This window comes from Haemaphysalis longicornis, unplaced genomic scaffold (genome assembly GCF_048455015.1).
Source record: "Haemaphysalis longicornis isolate Haplotype H1 unplaced genomic scaffold, Haemaphysalis longicornis Haplotype H1 scaffold_6, whole genome shotgun sequence".
In the NCBI taxonomy this organism is placed as follows: domain Eukaryota; kingdom Metazoa; phylum Arthropoda; class Arachnida; order Ixodida; family Ixodidae; genus Haemaphysalis; species Haemaphysalis longicornis.
In genome coordinates, this window is record NW_027526407.1 from 60,467,237 (window position 1) to 60,482,169 (window position 14,933).

The 14,933-nt window shown below is 46.6% G+C and overlaps 1 protein-coding gene across 4 annotated transcripts; it reads left to right on the plus strand.

Annotated features, from left to right (window-relative positions):
* The first annotated feature begins 248 nt into the window (after window positions 1–248).
* Window positions 249–14,333, plus strand: LOC144141582 (uncharacterized). Of its 4 annotated transcripts, none has more exons than XM_077673126.1 (8): window positions 249–526; window positions 2,665–2,756; window positions 3,961–4,110; window positions 5,050–5,313; window positions 6,011–6,136; window positions 6,774–7,103; window positions 10,593–10,756; window positions 13,059–14,333. In XM_077673126.1, exons 2-7 carry the CDS (start codon window positions 2,672–2,674, stop codon window positions 10,706–10,708), a joined length of 1,071 nt encoding a protein of 356 aa, XP_077529252.1. In that variant the 5' UTR covers window positions 249–526; window positions 2,665–2,671; the 3' UTR covers window positions 10,709–10,756; window positions 13,059–14,333. The 4 variants fall into 4 exon arrangements, with proteins under 4 accessions (XP_077529252.1, XP_077529250.1, XP_077529251.1 ...); XM_077673124.1 differs by having other exon boundaries at window positions 259–526; window positions 2,665–2,798; XM_077673125.1 differs by lacking the exon at window positions 249–526 and adding an exon at window positions 904–1,056.
* Window positions 14,334–14,933: the final 600 nt, after the last annotated feature.

Below are 14,933 nucleotides of genomic sequence, written 5' to 3' on the forward strand. Positions count from 1 at the left end.
CTGTTACCCTGCAAGGTCAACGTCCCCATGACGTCACGTTGGAAAGAAGCAAACAAACCGATGCAGTGAAGATCTCGTGCGGAGGGGAGAGTAGTGAACATGGGAGCTGGGCTGAGGGAAGGGAGCAGCGGCCCCTCGGAGGCTATCCGTGATGACCCCCGGCCTCCTTCTTTCAAGTTCAAGATGTTATGTAAGTGGGGAGAGGAGGAAAGAGAGCGATGGAAGACTGTCCTGCCCACGGCCAGCCGCCCGCAGCGGTTCGTCACCCGCCATTGGAAGACGCCTGGCCGCTTCCGGGTTCCCGATGCGCGTCTGGTGGCGGAGCGCCTTGCGCGCCGCAGATCTTGTCTTTTAAGGCTTCCCCTCAACGGACAGACCAGTCCCCGAGATTCGCACCGCGGGGGCCAACGTAGCTGCTGTGCTCGCCAAGCACCATCTCCACGGCCGTGCACCAGCGGATACGGTGGCCCCAGCAGGACGTCGGCCGCAGCCGCCGCCATTGACCATCACCGCTGCGCACGTTAAGGTGAGCCTCCCGAAATGCGATAAGGCTTCCACAGCTGCCCCACAGTCCTCGCCTCCGCATCAGACCTCCTCTCCTTCCGAACCTCCACGGCGACCTCTTCGATAATCCGGCGCCACATCCCGGATGAGACTGTAGGCTCCGAATGCGGTCGCCGCCGCCGCCGCTCTGGTGCGAAAGAACTCATTGTTTGCTTAATGGGCCTGGCTGGCCCGACACACTGCCGCTGCGCCGAGGCAGCTCTAGCCGGCCTGTATGACCCGTATTTTCGGGAAGTCCGGTTTTCGGCGGCCGGATCGGCTGAGGAGGCGAGTTCGGTAACAGGTACGGGCTGGCCGATCCTTCCTCTCAATCCCCCTCGCTCCTGTAGCGGCGTTTTAACAGTCGTTTTGCGAGTCACCGGCCCGACCAGGTAGCTCGTTTCCCTTGCCAGCTACGAGAAGAGCCATCCTCGCGCGCGCCGGCAGAGCACGCGTCGGATAACGAGTACGACCTTGAGTGCTCCAGTCGATGCACCGCGCCCAAGGCTCCTGGTACGTTGCAGTTGCGTTCGTTCATCTCACGTCGCATTCAATGAGCGCTACGCTCACGCAGTAATTTAGTTTTTTGCGCCAGTTGTTGCGACACGGGTCAGGCTTGAGGCTCTGACGTAAGCGTGAGGGGTGGTAATTACTCGTGTGTCATTACGCAGTTGATTGCTCCGGGTGGGAAGTACTGTTAGCCGGTGTCAAGGTTAATTGTAAGTGACACAAGATAGAGCCACAGTCGTAATCGCTGTCATAAGGGGGGTGACTCTGCGCTTCACCTAACTGCATTGACTTCGGCATTTGCATCTCCTTACTCATTGGGTCGTTATTACGTGAGCCTTGTTTTCGTTCGGAGGTGGTTGATTCTCTTTATGGAACTCAGGGTGAGGCATTAAATGTGATGAACCAAAGCATTTTAACTTTTTGGGAGTGCAATGGTGTAGTAAAAAGGCGTGCTAACGTAGGGAAAAGGACTAGAACAGAAAGTTTCACAGGAACATGGACATCAAGAATGATACCCATGAAGACGAAATAGAGATAAATATTTTGGACCTCAGACTCGTTGGATGTCAAGTGCTCTTTTCAGCATGCTATCGGGCATCAAACACTGACCATGTCCGCTTGATCTAAATCTCGGTATAGTAAGCATGAATGATAGTAAAGCATCGATATCTAGGTTTGCGCAAATCTGTTAGTTCGGACACGGCAGGAACTTCCAGTATATAAGGGTACTATTTCGGGCTGATGACTGCTCATACATAGGTCACACCGAAATCAAATGCCCTTATTCAGATTATTATATTTCTTATTCACGCTTTTCACGTGGAGTCAGTCGGAGAGAGATGCAAAAGATGCAAGAGAGTTACAAAAACAGCAGTTATTTTTACCTATAGTTTGGTGGAGCGAAATTATGAAACAATCACAAAGCTTTGTGCTAACGAATTAGTTTGGGATACCAGCCTAAAATCTTTGTCTGGCACTGACATTTATGCAAAAGATGTGAACACGACATAGGTAGGATAAGCGTCTTCACATTATTCGTTATTTTCCTGTGCAAGTTCGCTGCATAAAGAATTGGCCAGAAAAGGAAGTGACTCAATTCTTCTGAAAAGTGACTAAATTTTGCCATAAGGCTATAGCTCTTACAACTTGTTCGGAAGTAGCCATCAGTGGGCAAACGCCTGTGTGAACCGTATGAGTAAGTTTCATGTTGGCCGGATGTGGGCAATAATGCGTCCAGTGCGCTCGCTTCATAACACCGTAAGAATTTTGCTGGGTTCCTCGAAACTTCTGCTAAAGTAACCGAAAGACACCGAGCTACTCAGTAAAAGTTCTGCACCTGTCACTGTAGTACCGTTTAGTGGAAGAGCAGTAGGATTTTAGAGCTGTGTAGTAGGATGCATACACCTAACCGAGTTTCTTGGGGCTAAAAGCTACGGAGTATTCACAAAACTTGAACAGCAACAGGGTGTTCTCTGTCAGCTGACATACATCGAGGCAACAGAGATCGCTCACTACATCACCACTGACGACGTTAAGGGGAGAACGTTAATTCTCTGTTTTCTTGAATGACCTTTAACTAATTCCACCCCTTCCCGTTCCTCTGCATTGCAGGTGCCAAATGATGCAGTCTCGCCACGGCATGATAGTCCTCGTGATCCTGGCCGCGCTGCTAGGAGCGGCCGTCGGTCAAGGAATCTTCGGAGGTCAGTTGCCACCAAGTCGACCAGGAAGGCCTCAGAGCATAAGTAAGACCGACAGCAGCCGTCGATGTTTTCTCTGTTATGCTCGCAGGGTGAAGAAAGAGCTCGTTCTTCTTAACGTGAGAGTATATAATACCTGTTTATGTTGGCGGATTTAAAGACTCCTTTTATAAAAAAAATACTACAGAAAATGTTGGAGGGACGCTAAAGACTTCATGAAGATTTAAGACGTGTGTATACGATATGTATAAGATACGGGTAGCTACAAACATTATCACAACAAAATTGGATACTTGCCGACTTTGCTACTACCATCTCAATGCCTTGAGTTATAGCAAGCTTTGAGAGATCGCTTCCGCAATTTTGGACGTCACAAAGCGCAGTTTCCTGGGCTGGCTGCACCTATATTCCGACTTTTTGATACGTGGTTCATGAAACCAACCCTGCTAGTGGTATTGGTATATTTCTTGCTTAGGCGCATTTATTTGTAGGTATAAATCAACTAGTAGTCATTTTTCTCCTGTCTATGTTGGAGCAGAAGAGACGCCGTTTTCTATTAATGTTTCTATATGCCAGAAGTGACATACGCCATCATGCACATTGCGAAGTACTGATTAGTGCAGCTAAACTTAGTTTATTATTGTTGAAAATGCAGTACGCCGTCGAAGCATTGATCTCGCGCGCAACAACGCAAGTTAGGAGTAAAATAAGACATACAACGGAAGATAACGAAGCATAAGTAACAATAGAAGTTTATCGCTTTCAAAATTCGTTACGTATTATCCCCGCAGCGAAGTATTGTGACCTGACCGCAAAGCTCGGTTGAGCACGGAAGGGGCTCTCGTGCATGGTTAGGGCTAATGGTTCACGTTCATTATACACAGAGATGTTTTCATAGTCGCCCCCGTTTGAACCACGTCAGTAGCTCTTGTCGCCACACCTGACAGAGTGGTGTAATGTTCTCAAATTATATTTTTATGTGTAACTGGTGCCACCAGTTACATATAATTTATATAATATATAAGCGATTTGAGATAGGTAATGATGATGATGATGAATATGATGGCGCCACCAGTGAACTGACTTTCATAACAGTGCTCGTTAGATGTAAACTCGCGTTTTATAAAGCCAGTATTCATTTAATGAATGGTGATTTATTAGCAGCTTTCAGAGTGAATGTTCGTTTCCCTTTCCCCCTCTATCGCAGCGGGCATTATTAACTTGCTGCGTTACCAAAATCAGCCATGTGAAGGAAGAAACAACCAGAACGGAACATGCGTCAGCGAGCAGGACTGCATCGACCGGAAAGGAACAGAAGTCAACAGATGTGCTAACGGCTTCGGCGTTTGCTGCTACGGTATGTTTTCGGCTGATCATATTGAAAGATGTTAAAAGGCAAAACGCGCCACCCGAGCTCACGACCATCGCACCTGAAGCTTTTGACAAAAAAAATCATCTAGCAATAAACATGATACCCAGAAAAAGCGTTAAAATGAAGGAAATATCTGTGTAACAGCTACAAACACGTTTTTTTATGCGCAGTGATTCCGGCTTTACATCATGCTGTCACATTAAAATTAATGTAGATTTTGGGTTCATGTTTGACGTATATTACAATAGACTAAGAACGTCAACATTTTCCTGGCCGCATTTGTAACGAAGGCATTCTGCAAAAATTAATATGATTCTCGCTCCACTAATTCTTAGTCAAGATACCGTACAAGGCAAGTTGGGCTTCCAAATCCTTATCGAGGCGTGGTATATCATTAATACCTCTCCCATTTTTCGGGCCGGTTACAAGCGTCCTATGCAGTAAAAGATTGAAAATAAATGCGTTATAAGTACAGCTCACTTTAACTTAGCCTTTCAGAACAACAATTTAGGTGGGCTAATGCTGGAGAGCGAGCAGTAGAATTTACCTTTTCCTACGTTCAGTCCCTTGACATTTCAATGGAGCTTCAATCAATCCTTCAATCAAAATCAATATATAAATAAATTGACCAATCAATTAATCCTCTTGAACTTGCTTCTCTCTATTGTGTCGAATTACTTCCACCGCTTGCGACTGCACGTGCAATATTTTAATGCTAGCGGCACATCATTGGCCGCAATATACTTTGACTGAGAACGGCCTGTTGAGCATTAACTTACCAAAGTGATTTTTGTATAAACGATACTTTAGAACCCCCCCCCCCCCCCCTGAAAAAGTAATATATTGGGTATACTCATCTTCGCCGTTGTTTTCTGATTTCCTCCTTTGTGATGTCCTTCTCGCTCTCTCTCGTCGTCGGCGCAGTGAGCTTCACGTGCGGCAAGTCGACGAGCGACAACGAGACAGAGTTCGTGAATCCAAACTATCCGAACGGCGAGAACGGCACGGACACCTGCCAGGTGACCATCGAGAAGCAGAACAACGTGTGTCAGCTGAGGCTCGACTTCCTCGAGTTCAGCCTGGCCCAGCCCGACGAGAACGGACAGTGCATCACCGACTCCTTCATGGTGCGCACCACAGTCGGCGAACGCCTGCCCATTCTCTGCGGAGAGAACGCGGGACTGCACTGTGAGTACGAATGCGTACACGCGATAAAGTGAAGTGTCTAGACAATCGCATTAATTTGTCATCACCATATTTATTACTATATTCCTGCGCCTATTTAAACAAACAAACAAGCAAACATTTGACTGGACACTGCTTTTATAGTCATTTAAATTATGAAGAGCAGGGGCCCATTACTGAGCCTTGCGGCACACCTGCTTTCTATTTCTTGCTGCAGGGTCAAGAAATAAAATTCCTCAAAGTCCTAAATATCCTAAATAAAGTTCATTGGGCAGTTTAACCTATGCAGTTTAACCTATCATTTTATCCGGGAACAAGGAACTTGGGAACAAAATATTTTTGCGACAACAGAACCAGCCTACAGAAAAAAAAAACAGGTGCATTTCGTGCTAAACCGCATGTACAGTTGATTTGTCCAGTCATATAAACTGTGCAGCATGAAGGACATTAAATCCATCACTTGGTGTTGCGTATCTGCGGCTTCGGAGCTGAGTGAAGTTTAAGCTCCTCCCGCCATTCATTGCTAAGGCAGGAACCATTAGACTCTGTCTAACTGTGTGGCGATGAAGTTCCCTTTATTTCCGTTACACAGGGCACTGTGTGGCAATAAAGTTCCCTTTTAATTACTGAATCCCTTTAATTTCCGCATAAGCACTCCAGCATCTCCAGAGTTGACAATGTACCTTGCTCTTCCTCGCAGTGTATGTGGACATGGGCAGAAGTTCAGGGAATCCGGTCGTGCTAAGCGTGGTCAGTAATGGGGACAAGATGACGCGGCGGTGGCGCATAAAGATCAGCATGGTTCAGTGCAACAGCCTCGACATCGGTAAGTACAATGGAAAAAGAAAAATCCCACCATCTCCCCCCCCCCCCCTTTTTCTTTTGTTCGGCTCATCAATCGAAGGAAATGTCCGTGGTTCTGTTGCAATCATGACGAAAAACGTGCACTGCAGCTTCAATTCATGGCAATAAATGCTCAGTAATTGTGTTAACATTAGTATACAAGGAATCGACAGGGGGGCACCCTGGTGAATGTTAAACACTTCGCTAGGACCGCGCGAATTGAGGCCGACAAAAGACGAAAGAAAAAGGTGCCAACGCCGCAGCGTTGCCACATTCGCATATTTCTTGTATTCCCTTCGTTTTGCGCTGCCGCACAGAGATGTGACGAAACGGATGCCCCAAAGCACCCCAGTTCCGGGCAAAGATGTTTTGTCTATTCTCCCTTTTAATATATTTCTGATGATTCAAATGCCAGAAATACTGCAGATGTCCCAAACTTGGTGTCAGTTTCTCAAGGGCATGAGGCCGCAAAAAACTTTGCCCCTTAAAAGGTGCTGACAGCCGTATTTGGGTTGGGCAAACTAAGGGAGCGGTTACGGATATTCATATTTATGAGCTTCATATTCCCGTGCCAGAATACGAATCTAAAACGTATATGTTTTACCTTTGTGCGCAATCAGCTCCTGCCGGTTGCCTACTTTACTACCGGAGCCCGAGTGCCATCGTGCGCAGCTTCAACTACGGAGCCATGGTGGAACACCGGGTTCGGTACCTAAGCAACCTACGCTACTCCATCTGCATCCGCATGGAAGAGAACTTCTGCTCGATCAAGTGGGAGACCGAGTCCAACTCGTCCTTCTCGTGGGGCAAGCCGATCGACCGCGGCGCCAACGGTACCGTCTGCAACATGGACGACTTCGTGGGCATCGACCAGGGCTCAACGCTGGGCCTGGGCCCGGGCCAGGACCGCTTCTGCGGAACCAGCCTCGGAGAAGAGAACGTCATCATATGTGAGCGCTCCGACCTCCGCTTCACCCCCTAACCCCGACATTGGTAACCGCCGTCGGTACTGGAGATTAGGGCTGGATGCCGATTAAGAATTTTAATCCGATTAATCGGCAGGCTTTAATCGGTTAACGGATCGATTTATCGGTTGCGTTGGTTTGTGGAAGAAAATGAAAAAAAGATGTTTTAATAAGATTAATCTCATTAGAATGAAGTAAATTCTAGACTTGTTCACAAACATTCCACGTGAGGTAAGCATATCATCGTCTTGGCGCTGATGTGGCGGGGAGGCTTTGCACCACGTTCGTCATTCGCGTTATTTAGTGAATCAGGATCATCGGCACTCGTCGTAATTGCAGGCGGCACCGGTGCAGCTGATGTTTTTTTTAGTGCTGTAGATTTGTATTAGAAATAGCCATTTTCCTATCTGTCATGGCTATCACCTTGCGATTTTCATCAATATAATCTCTAAGTATACTTCCATTGTTTCTTTGGCGTAAAGCGGGTTACTTGAACACGAGGATCAGCCACGACATGCTTGCGAAGAGTTTTAACATGACACTCTTGGTTCATGTCGCTGTCACATGACTTCAGTCGATTGACCGGTTAAAAGAATTAATCGCGACTAAAGCGTTAATCGATTAATCTGAAAGTTAACCGATCAATCGCCCGCCCCTACTGGAGATGTATGAAAAGGCAGGGTGTGGGCAAGACCGGTAAAGGTAATTTAACACTAGGTGTTAGAAAACTTGCCTAGAGGCATTATAAAAGGGAACCTTTATTTCGTAATGATCGCCTCAATCAATAAACGCAGAACCATGAATGTTTGGGCGATATGAGAAGTGCTCGAGAAGACAAAAAACGCGGTTTAAAGACGAGAAGTGCGTTGGGCTCTATCCCTAGCCACTTAGCGCCATACCAACATATTTAATGGCTACTGTCGACAGAGTAACGAGTGCGCCAGACTTGGTTGCAAAAGCTTTTCGAAACCTAGAGAAGTGCAAACCTCTAACAGGTAGTGGTGTCACGAGAGAGAGAGAGAGAGAGAGAGAGAGAGAGAGAGAGAGAGAGAGAGAGAGAGAGAGAGAGAGAGAGAGAGAGAGAGAGAGAGAGAGAGAGAGAGAGAGAGAGAGAGTAATGCATTGAATGGAAGGAAAACACAGAGCGCTCGGCCTGATCATATACACCAACTCCATGATTTGCGTGTTTACAAATTTCCACGTCAGATTTTCGAAGCTGGCAAAATGGCTCTGCAATGCTCTGTTTATACACTTGCTCGCAATGCGAATGGATTTACCTGCACTGTTTGGTAGGAGATACTTTAATTACTGCAGCTACCACGCAGCACCCCGTCGCTCAGGATTTGCTCGCAATCGCTCAAATCTTTCAATTCTAAAGCACAAAAAGGTGCATTTTTGTCGCCCGGCAATGCCGAGAAAGATGTAAAAGGTTCCACCTTAGTAATAGAACTATAATTGAGGTTACCTTACATCGCCATCACCATAATCGACTTCAGCAGTAGCAACAGCAGCCTACTGGTGTGTACTGGAAAACCAGATAATCTCCCACTGTTCTCCCGAAGTATCCCTGGTTTAAATGAATCGGAAGTGATTCAAATTTTTAAACGTATTTACATTGGTCGTATGAAACGCCATGGTAGGAGCGGCTCCAGGTTAAATGAGCAATGAGCCCACCTGGTATTTTTAACGGGTACCGTACGCCATCCACAAAACTATTTATGTTCTCCTCTGTGGTGGAAAACACAGCCATCACGAACTTATTTCTACCACAGTATTCAACTGCATTCGCAAGGAGTACCCCCTCTGACGCCTTCGCCGCCGTTTCATGTAATACAACACGTAAAAGACGTGACTGCATACAGTCATGAGAAACGTCGGCCATGACAGTATACCACATACTAAAATTTTCTTGAAGAAAACAGAACTGCCTGAAAAGAGCAAACATGTTAATGTTAGCTCAAGATCAGCGTGTCAAAAAAAAAAGAAAAAAACAGCACTGTAAAGGGCTAGAACTTCGACGCGAGAAACCTTAACAATTTTACATTGCAAGAAACTGTTTTAGTAGGTGATCACGGCCGCACATGTTACTACGAATACAACGATGGAGTAAGGTCCCTGTACAAAGTAATGATAACTAAAGTGAACATGAGCGAAGAGTGATGAAAGTGAAAGAAGCAGTGCAATGCATGTATTAGACAATATAGAACAAATAAACGAATACACGGCTGACAGTCGGCATTTGGTCGGGCGGTGTTAGGTGAACTGGCCCGGCCTTCCATAAACGCGCTAACAGGCCGAGAATCAGCTCCCAGCAGGCATTGTGATAACATGAACGCGCACTTCGCTAATACGTGAGCGGCTGACACGGTTAAAAAAAACATAAACGGAACGTTTGAGGACGGCCACGCGAAGGTAATATCAGCGCCGACTGGTCGCTGCGGAGAACGAAACCGCAATAAAAGATAATTCCCGCCTTACTCACGCTACATACTAGTGATAAAGCGTAGTGCAAGTAAGTAGGTGAAGGGTAAATGTAAGAAAGTAGAGTAAATGCAAGTGTAAGCGAAAGAGTAAGTGGAAGTGCCCTGATGAACACACAGCAGATTACGCTCCCGGTTGGTCACTGTACCGTTGCACTTAACATCGCCAGCCGCGTTTTCCATTACACTGTTATCATGTGACCTAGAGAAGTTATCACGTGAACCAACGAGCTATACTAGGGAACAAGTTAAGGACAGCAACAGCTCATGTACGGTACCATTCCGCCAAAGCGACGGACCCGGATGTCAACGGGCGCGCGCGTTTTGAAAGGAGATTGCCATGAATGAGTTATATCACATGCCTCTCCTCACACAGTTTGTTTGTCGTCGCTGCAGTAATTTGCAAGCATATTAAGTCCAAAAAATCAGGGAAACGGCTCCTTCCATGTTCAAAATATTCCCAGTAACACACAACTTGCTCCGCGCAAAGGAACATCCAACTGCGGTGATGAGGCACAGCGGCAATGCTGGTGGACGAAAAGCAGAGAGGGGAATATTGCCTAGGGCAGCTACCACCTGTAACAAAAAAAATTTAGTATTGCGTGCCTAATAAATTTTTGTGTCTGCCCTAAAAGCAGCGCTAGTAATAAACGAAGAGTGTAAAACATAGATATAATAGTTTTTTTGTAAGGTGGCACGTCATCACCCCGCTACAAAGGGGATACCAATATCAATCATCAATAATCATCACCATCGTTGCCGTTTTGAAGTTGTTCCCGCGTATAGAGTGGCGCCGTTGCCATGGTAATGACTTTCCCGCCATCTCGCTGCTCAGAGTTTGACACGGGAAACGAAACATGGCCCGGGCAGTATTTCACAAACGCTAGCCTGAGTAAAACTGAAGCTGTGGGCCAGGAATTTCCTTACTTAGATAAGACCTAAAAACCCTTGCGCTCGTGCCTTCATCTGTTCTCCTTGTCTCCTCTTCGTGCAGCCAACAGCAAGCCGTTCACATTGAAGGTGAAGAGCAACCATGCCTCGAGCGACAACGCCATGAACGGACAGTACGGGTTCTCCTTACGCTACACGCAACTGCCCTGCGTCGTTTAGCATCGGGAGACCATGCATCGAGTCAACGCGTTTTCCTCCAACCTACGGGTGAGTTGGTCGTCCGAATACCCCGTAGCCTTCACGCTTAAATAAAAGGTCGTGGCACTTAATACCACCAGACCACTAACCAGTTACTTCTCACAGTATCCACTATAGGTACTTAGTGATTTTACTAACTGACCATGCATAACCTAGTAAAAAACTACGCGTGACAATGTGGATCGGCTGGGCGCGCAGCACGACATAGATACTCATTCAACTATCACGTATCGCACTTAGAGAACAAATAAACTGAGAAAGAAAACCAGCGCGATGCACGGGGAGAGCGAGTATAACTTAGTTACCTTTGAAATGCATCGGCTTATTTTGCTTTTATAGCCAGCAGAGGAAAGTCCTCTGATAGAGTCGGTGGGCTTGTCGTAAAAACCAAATATTTTAGCGATAATTTTAGAATTATGCATGTTAATGTGAGCCTATACAAGTCAGCATGTGGATTTGCAAAAAACCTTTTAATGGTAATTTGGAGTGGGAAAAGTGCTGTAGTTATTATGTTCAATAATTGATAGAATTTTGTTACTATCAGTGAATGTTAGCACCAAACAAGCAGCAGTTACTAAGTGTACGGTCTAGGCTAGTAACGATAGCATTTAGGTTCCATACTTAGTGGCAGGACCAACGTACCGTTCTGGTGGTAGTAAATTTCGTAAGGAGTTAGTAAATACAACCCGTTACTACCTTTTAGATGCGAAGCATCTCATTCTCGGGGCTGTGTCCCCTCCCTCCCTCGTTGTCGTTGTCCGCCGTCCGCACTCTACTGCGCATGCGCGTCTCTTCAGCCCCGTCAGCGTTTGCCCTGACGTCAGCGCAGTCCACTACAAAAATAAATATTTTGGCGGCGCCTGGTTTTGATCCCAATACCCTCTGGCTGCAACGGGAGGTACGTGGCGCTCTTCCCACTGCGCTACAAACCTAGACGGGAGCATGTGCTACGAACGCGCCTTATGTCCTTCACTAATTCAAACTACGTCAACAAGCTACTGATACAACGAAGGCATGCTAAGCTGAACGTCAACGGAAACGACGAACTGAAAACTAATGGAAACTTCAGTCGATCCCATGGCTGCTTCGCATACTACTCAGGGTTCCCCTACGAGAAGATGGTGTAATTTTTTACTTGCATTTTTGTTAAGTGTTGCCCCATGTAGCGGCCAGGGCCTCCTGATCCGCTTTTGTATTGAGAAGGAATATCATCCATAAAAGATACTGCGCTACCACTTCGTCCTCGAAAATAAATTGCACAATGTTGTGCAGTTAAATAGCCAAGGCAAGAAACCCCAAAAGTGTGAGAAGTTCATACGTTGCACGTGTTCATGCCTCTAGCAAACACCAAAGACGGAAAATGATGCCACGCTGTTTAAACACAAAAATGCCACCGCCGTCACCACCCTAAAACAAAATGCCTAGTAAAAATACAGCGCGAAGAACTGTACATTATTGAAACTTTTTGTTGAATAGATAAATCCACAAGAGCACGCAGTGTAATGCATGTCCTTATCAAAATTATTTCGGGTTAAACAGTTGGTGTCATTAAGACGTGTGACGCGTTAAGCCCATACCAGGCTTCTCCTGCTTGAGCACTTGGCAAAAGAAACCTTCACCAATCATCGCATTTCAGCTAGGCTCCGTATTTTGCTAGCTTCTAGAGCATTACCGAGGTTTTTGCGCACGAACGAGGTGTACATGGCTGTTTAGTCTACATCGGGAAGGTGATGTATCTCCCCCTTTCATGATTTATATATGGGGGGAATTTTTTTTATAAGAACCAAGTTTACAGCGCACTGGGAGTTTAAGTACGCCACTTCTCGCCGAGTTCATTTTCAAGACTGCACGTCATAGCCGCACGACGCACCAACCACCTTGAGAGAGAGAGAGAGAGAGAGAGAGAGAGAGAGAGAGAGAGAGAGAGAGAGAGAGGGGGGGGGGGACGCCTTTAATGGAAACTGAAGAGGTCACCCCAACTAACGGTAGGGCTTGCTACTCAAGATGAGGTGAATACAGTGAGGTGACAGCGAAAAACAGAAAGAAAAAGAAAAGGAAAGAAAGAAAGGGGAGTAAGAGGGGAAATGCACACATATACAAAATGTACAGAGGGTTTACAGAACCTCTTCTAGCCCTGTTTCCGCAAGAAAAGTAAGCAGTGTTCTTGTGCCCAGCACTGCTTCCTCACGATTTCGCCAGGGTCCAAGGAAGCTCGTCCGAGGTCCAAGTCGCACTTATGCGACTACGACCTTGAGTTTTAATGATAAACTACGTGATAACACTGAGCGTTCCTGCTGTTTTCCCATTGCAGATACCTCCTCTCACTATCCTTTCCTCGCGACACCAACTGGACGGATGATCTGGCCCGGTGATCGTCTCGAGAAGCCGGCTGAGCTAGACTCATTACCAAGCCGACGTCATCGATTCCACTACACACACTTTTGTTGTATTTATTGCGCCAACATAACTCCACGTCTCCCTCACTGTTTAATGTGCGCCGATGTACGCTCTGAACTTTTCTTTACGCCGTGCTTCGTTCTTTTTTTTGTTTTGGATTCACCTCACTTTCACTTCAAGTGGCATTCGTGACCTCAAACCGGGCCCTTACAGTTCTGAAAAAAGAGCGGAGCAGTTCACCACTGCTCTAGGAATTTTTGAAACATACTCTGCTTGACTGACCACCAAACTTCCAGGTTTCACCCCAAAGATGTACCGTACTAAGCTGTTTTTAAACTAAGAATAATGTTGACGATGAACACACAGTACCAAAAATATTTATTCTTGGAAGTCCTGCGAGAGGATGCGAAATAGTACCAGAAAACCTGCTGCGGCCGCAAGCCGTTGTAGCCGCCATCGGATAAGCGACTTTGCTGACAGGTTCTTCATTTCAGATATTCCCGGCTCATCATCAAGTGTCGCATTGTTAAGCACCTTGAGTTTCCTATATTTATTGAAGCGCCAGAGGCGGTGCCAAATGTTCCCCATGGTATATCCAATGTGTTACGTACTGATTTACTGTCCCTTGCTCCCTCGTTTGTTGTCTTTTTTCTTTCTGCTCTTTAAGCCTGCCAATAGGCTGCACGTATGTGAAGCTACGCCTATACGGGCTCGCTCTGTTTGTTTTGTACTACATCTGTTAACTCAAGTGTGTACTTAATCGAAGCTGTTGGGACGCTACGTTGACACGAACCCTCCAAGGGTAACCACCACCGAGTATAGGCTTATCATCATTTTATCGTGCCTTATTTAATGAGAAACTCGTTGGCTGGACGTTACCATAAGCACATATCACGTGCTGCTTTTGCCGTGTTCGCGTCCTCTTTGTTCTGTTTCTGCCCTCCTTACGCACAAGTTTGCGAAGTGCTCGGAATGTCTCGTTTCGGCCATATCCGCAAGCGGAAGAGTGTTTGTCCTGTTGATGTGCAATGTCTCAATTATGTTTACGCTGTTCTATAACATTACCTCAGCAGCCTGTGTAACTGAACTTTTGTTTGCCATTAACGCTCATATGAGCACCGTGCAGCTGACCACACCAAGTATAACTCTGCGAGCACCTAATAAAGTTCTTTTTAAGCGAAAGCGTTATATCCCCACCGGTGGCGTAGATTTCCTGTTTTGGGCCGAAGCCCCTTAGGGGCTCAGGCTGTCGGCGTCTCCTGTCGTCGTCGTCATATCTCGTCGCACGTAGTCACGGTACTGAAACCCCGGGACACTCGTTTTCCAGCGCCTCGCGCTGCAACGCTTCATCTCTGTGGGCAAAAACGCGTGCTGAAAGAACACACCGGGACACTCGTTTTCCAGCGCCTCGCGTTAGAACGCTTCGTGCTTCGAAGACGCAATACTTTTACCGCAAATCTGTATACCTCTACACCACAACAGTTTCATCTCCGTGGGCAAAAACGCCAAAGTGCCAAGAATACACTCATACACTGCATGCTTCTCCCCTCCCCAGGTTTCGCGTCAGTGGAGATGCCCCAGGATTTTTCCGAGTGGGGGCGCAGGCCTGGAGTGCGGCTCAAAGTGGCGAAAGGGGGCGCAGGGTGGAGGTCCCCATAGAGAGCAGCTACACCAGTCAAGGCCTTTTACACTGTGACAGCGCAAACTGCTGGGTGTCCCCAAAAAAGACGCTCCGTAAATCAATGACCCGTGAACTTCAGTGATTTCCCAGTCTAAAATCACGACAGGA

Excerpts from the sequence above, each read along its gene's own strand:
- LOC144141582 (XM_077673123.1), top strand. The coding sequence starts at position 1,034 with ATGCACCGCGCCCAAGGCTCCTG. Across the intron at positions 2,799-3,960 it reads AGGAAGGCCTCAGAGCATAA|CGGGCATTATTAACTTGCTG; the intron begins GTAAGACCGACA and ends CCTCTATCGCAG. Across the intron at positions 7,104-10,592 it reads AGAAGAGAACGTCATCATAT|CCAACAGCAAGCCGTTCACA; the intron begins GTGAGCGCTCCG and ends CTCTTCGTGCAG.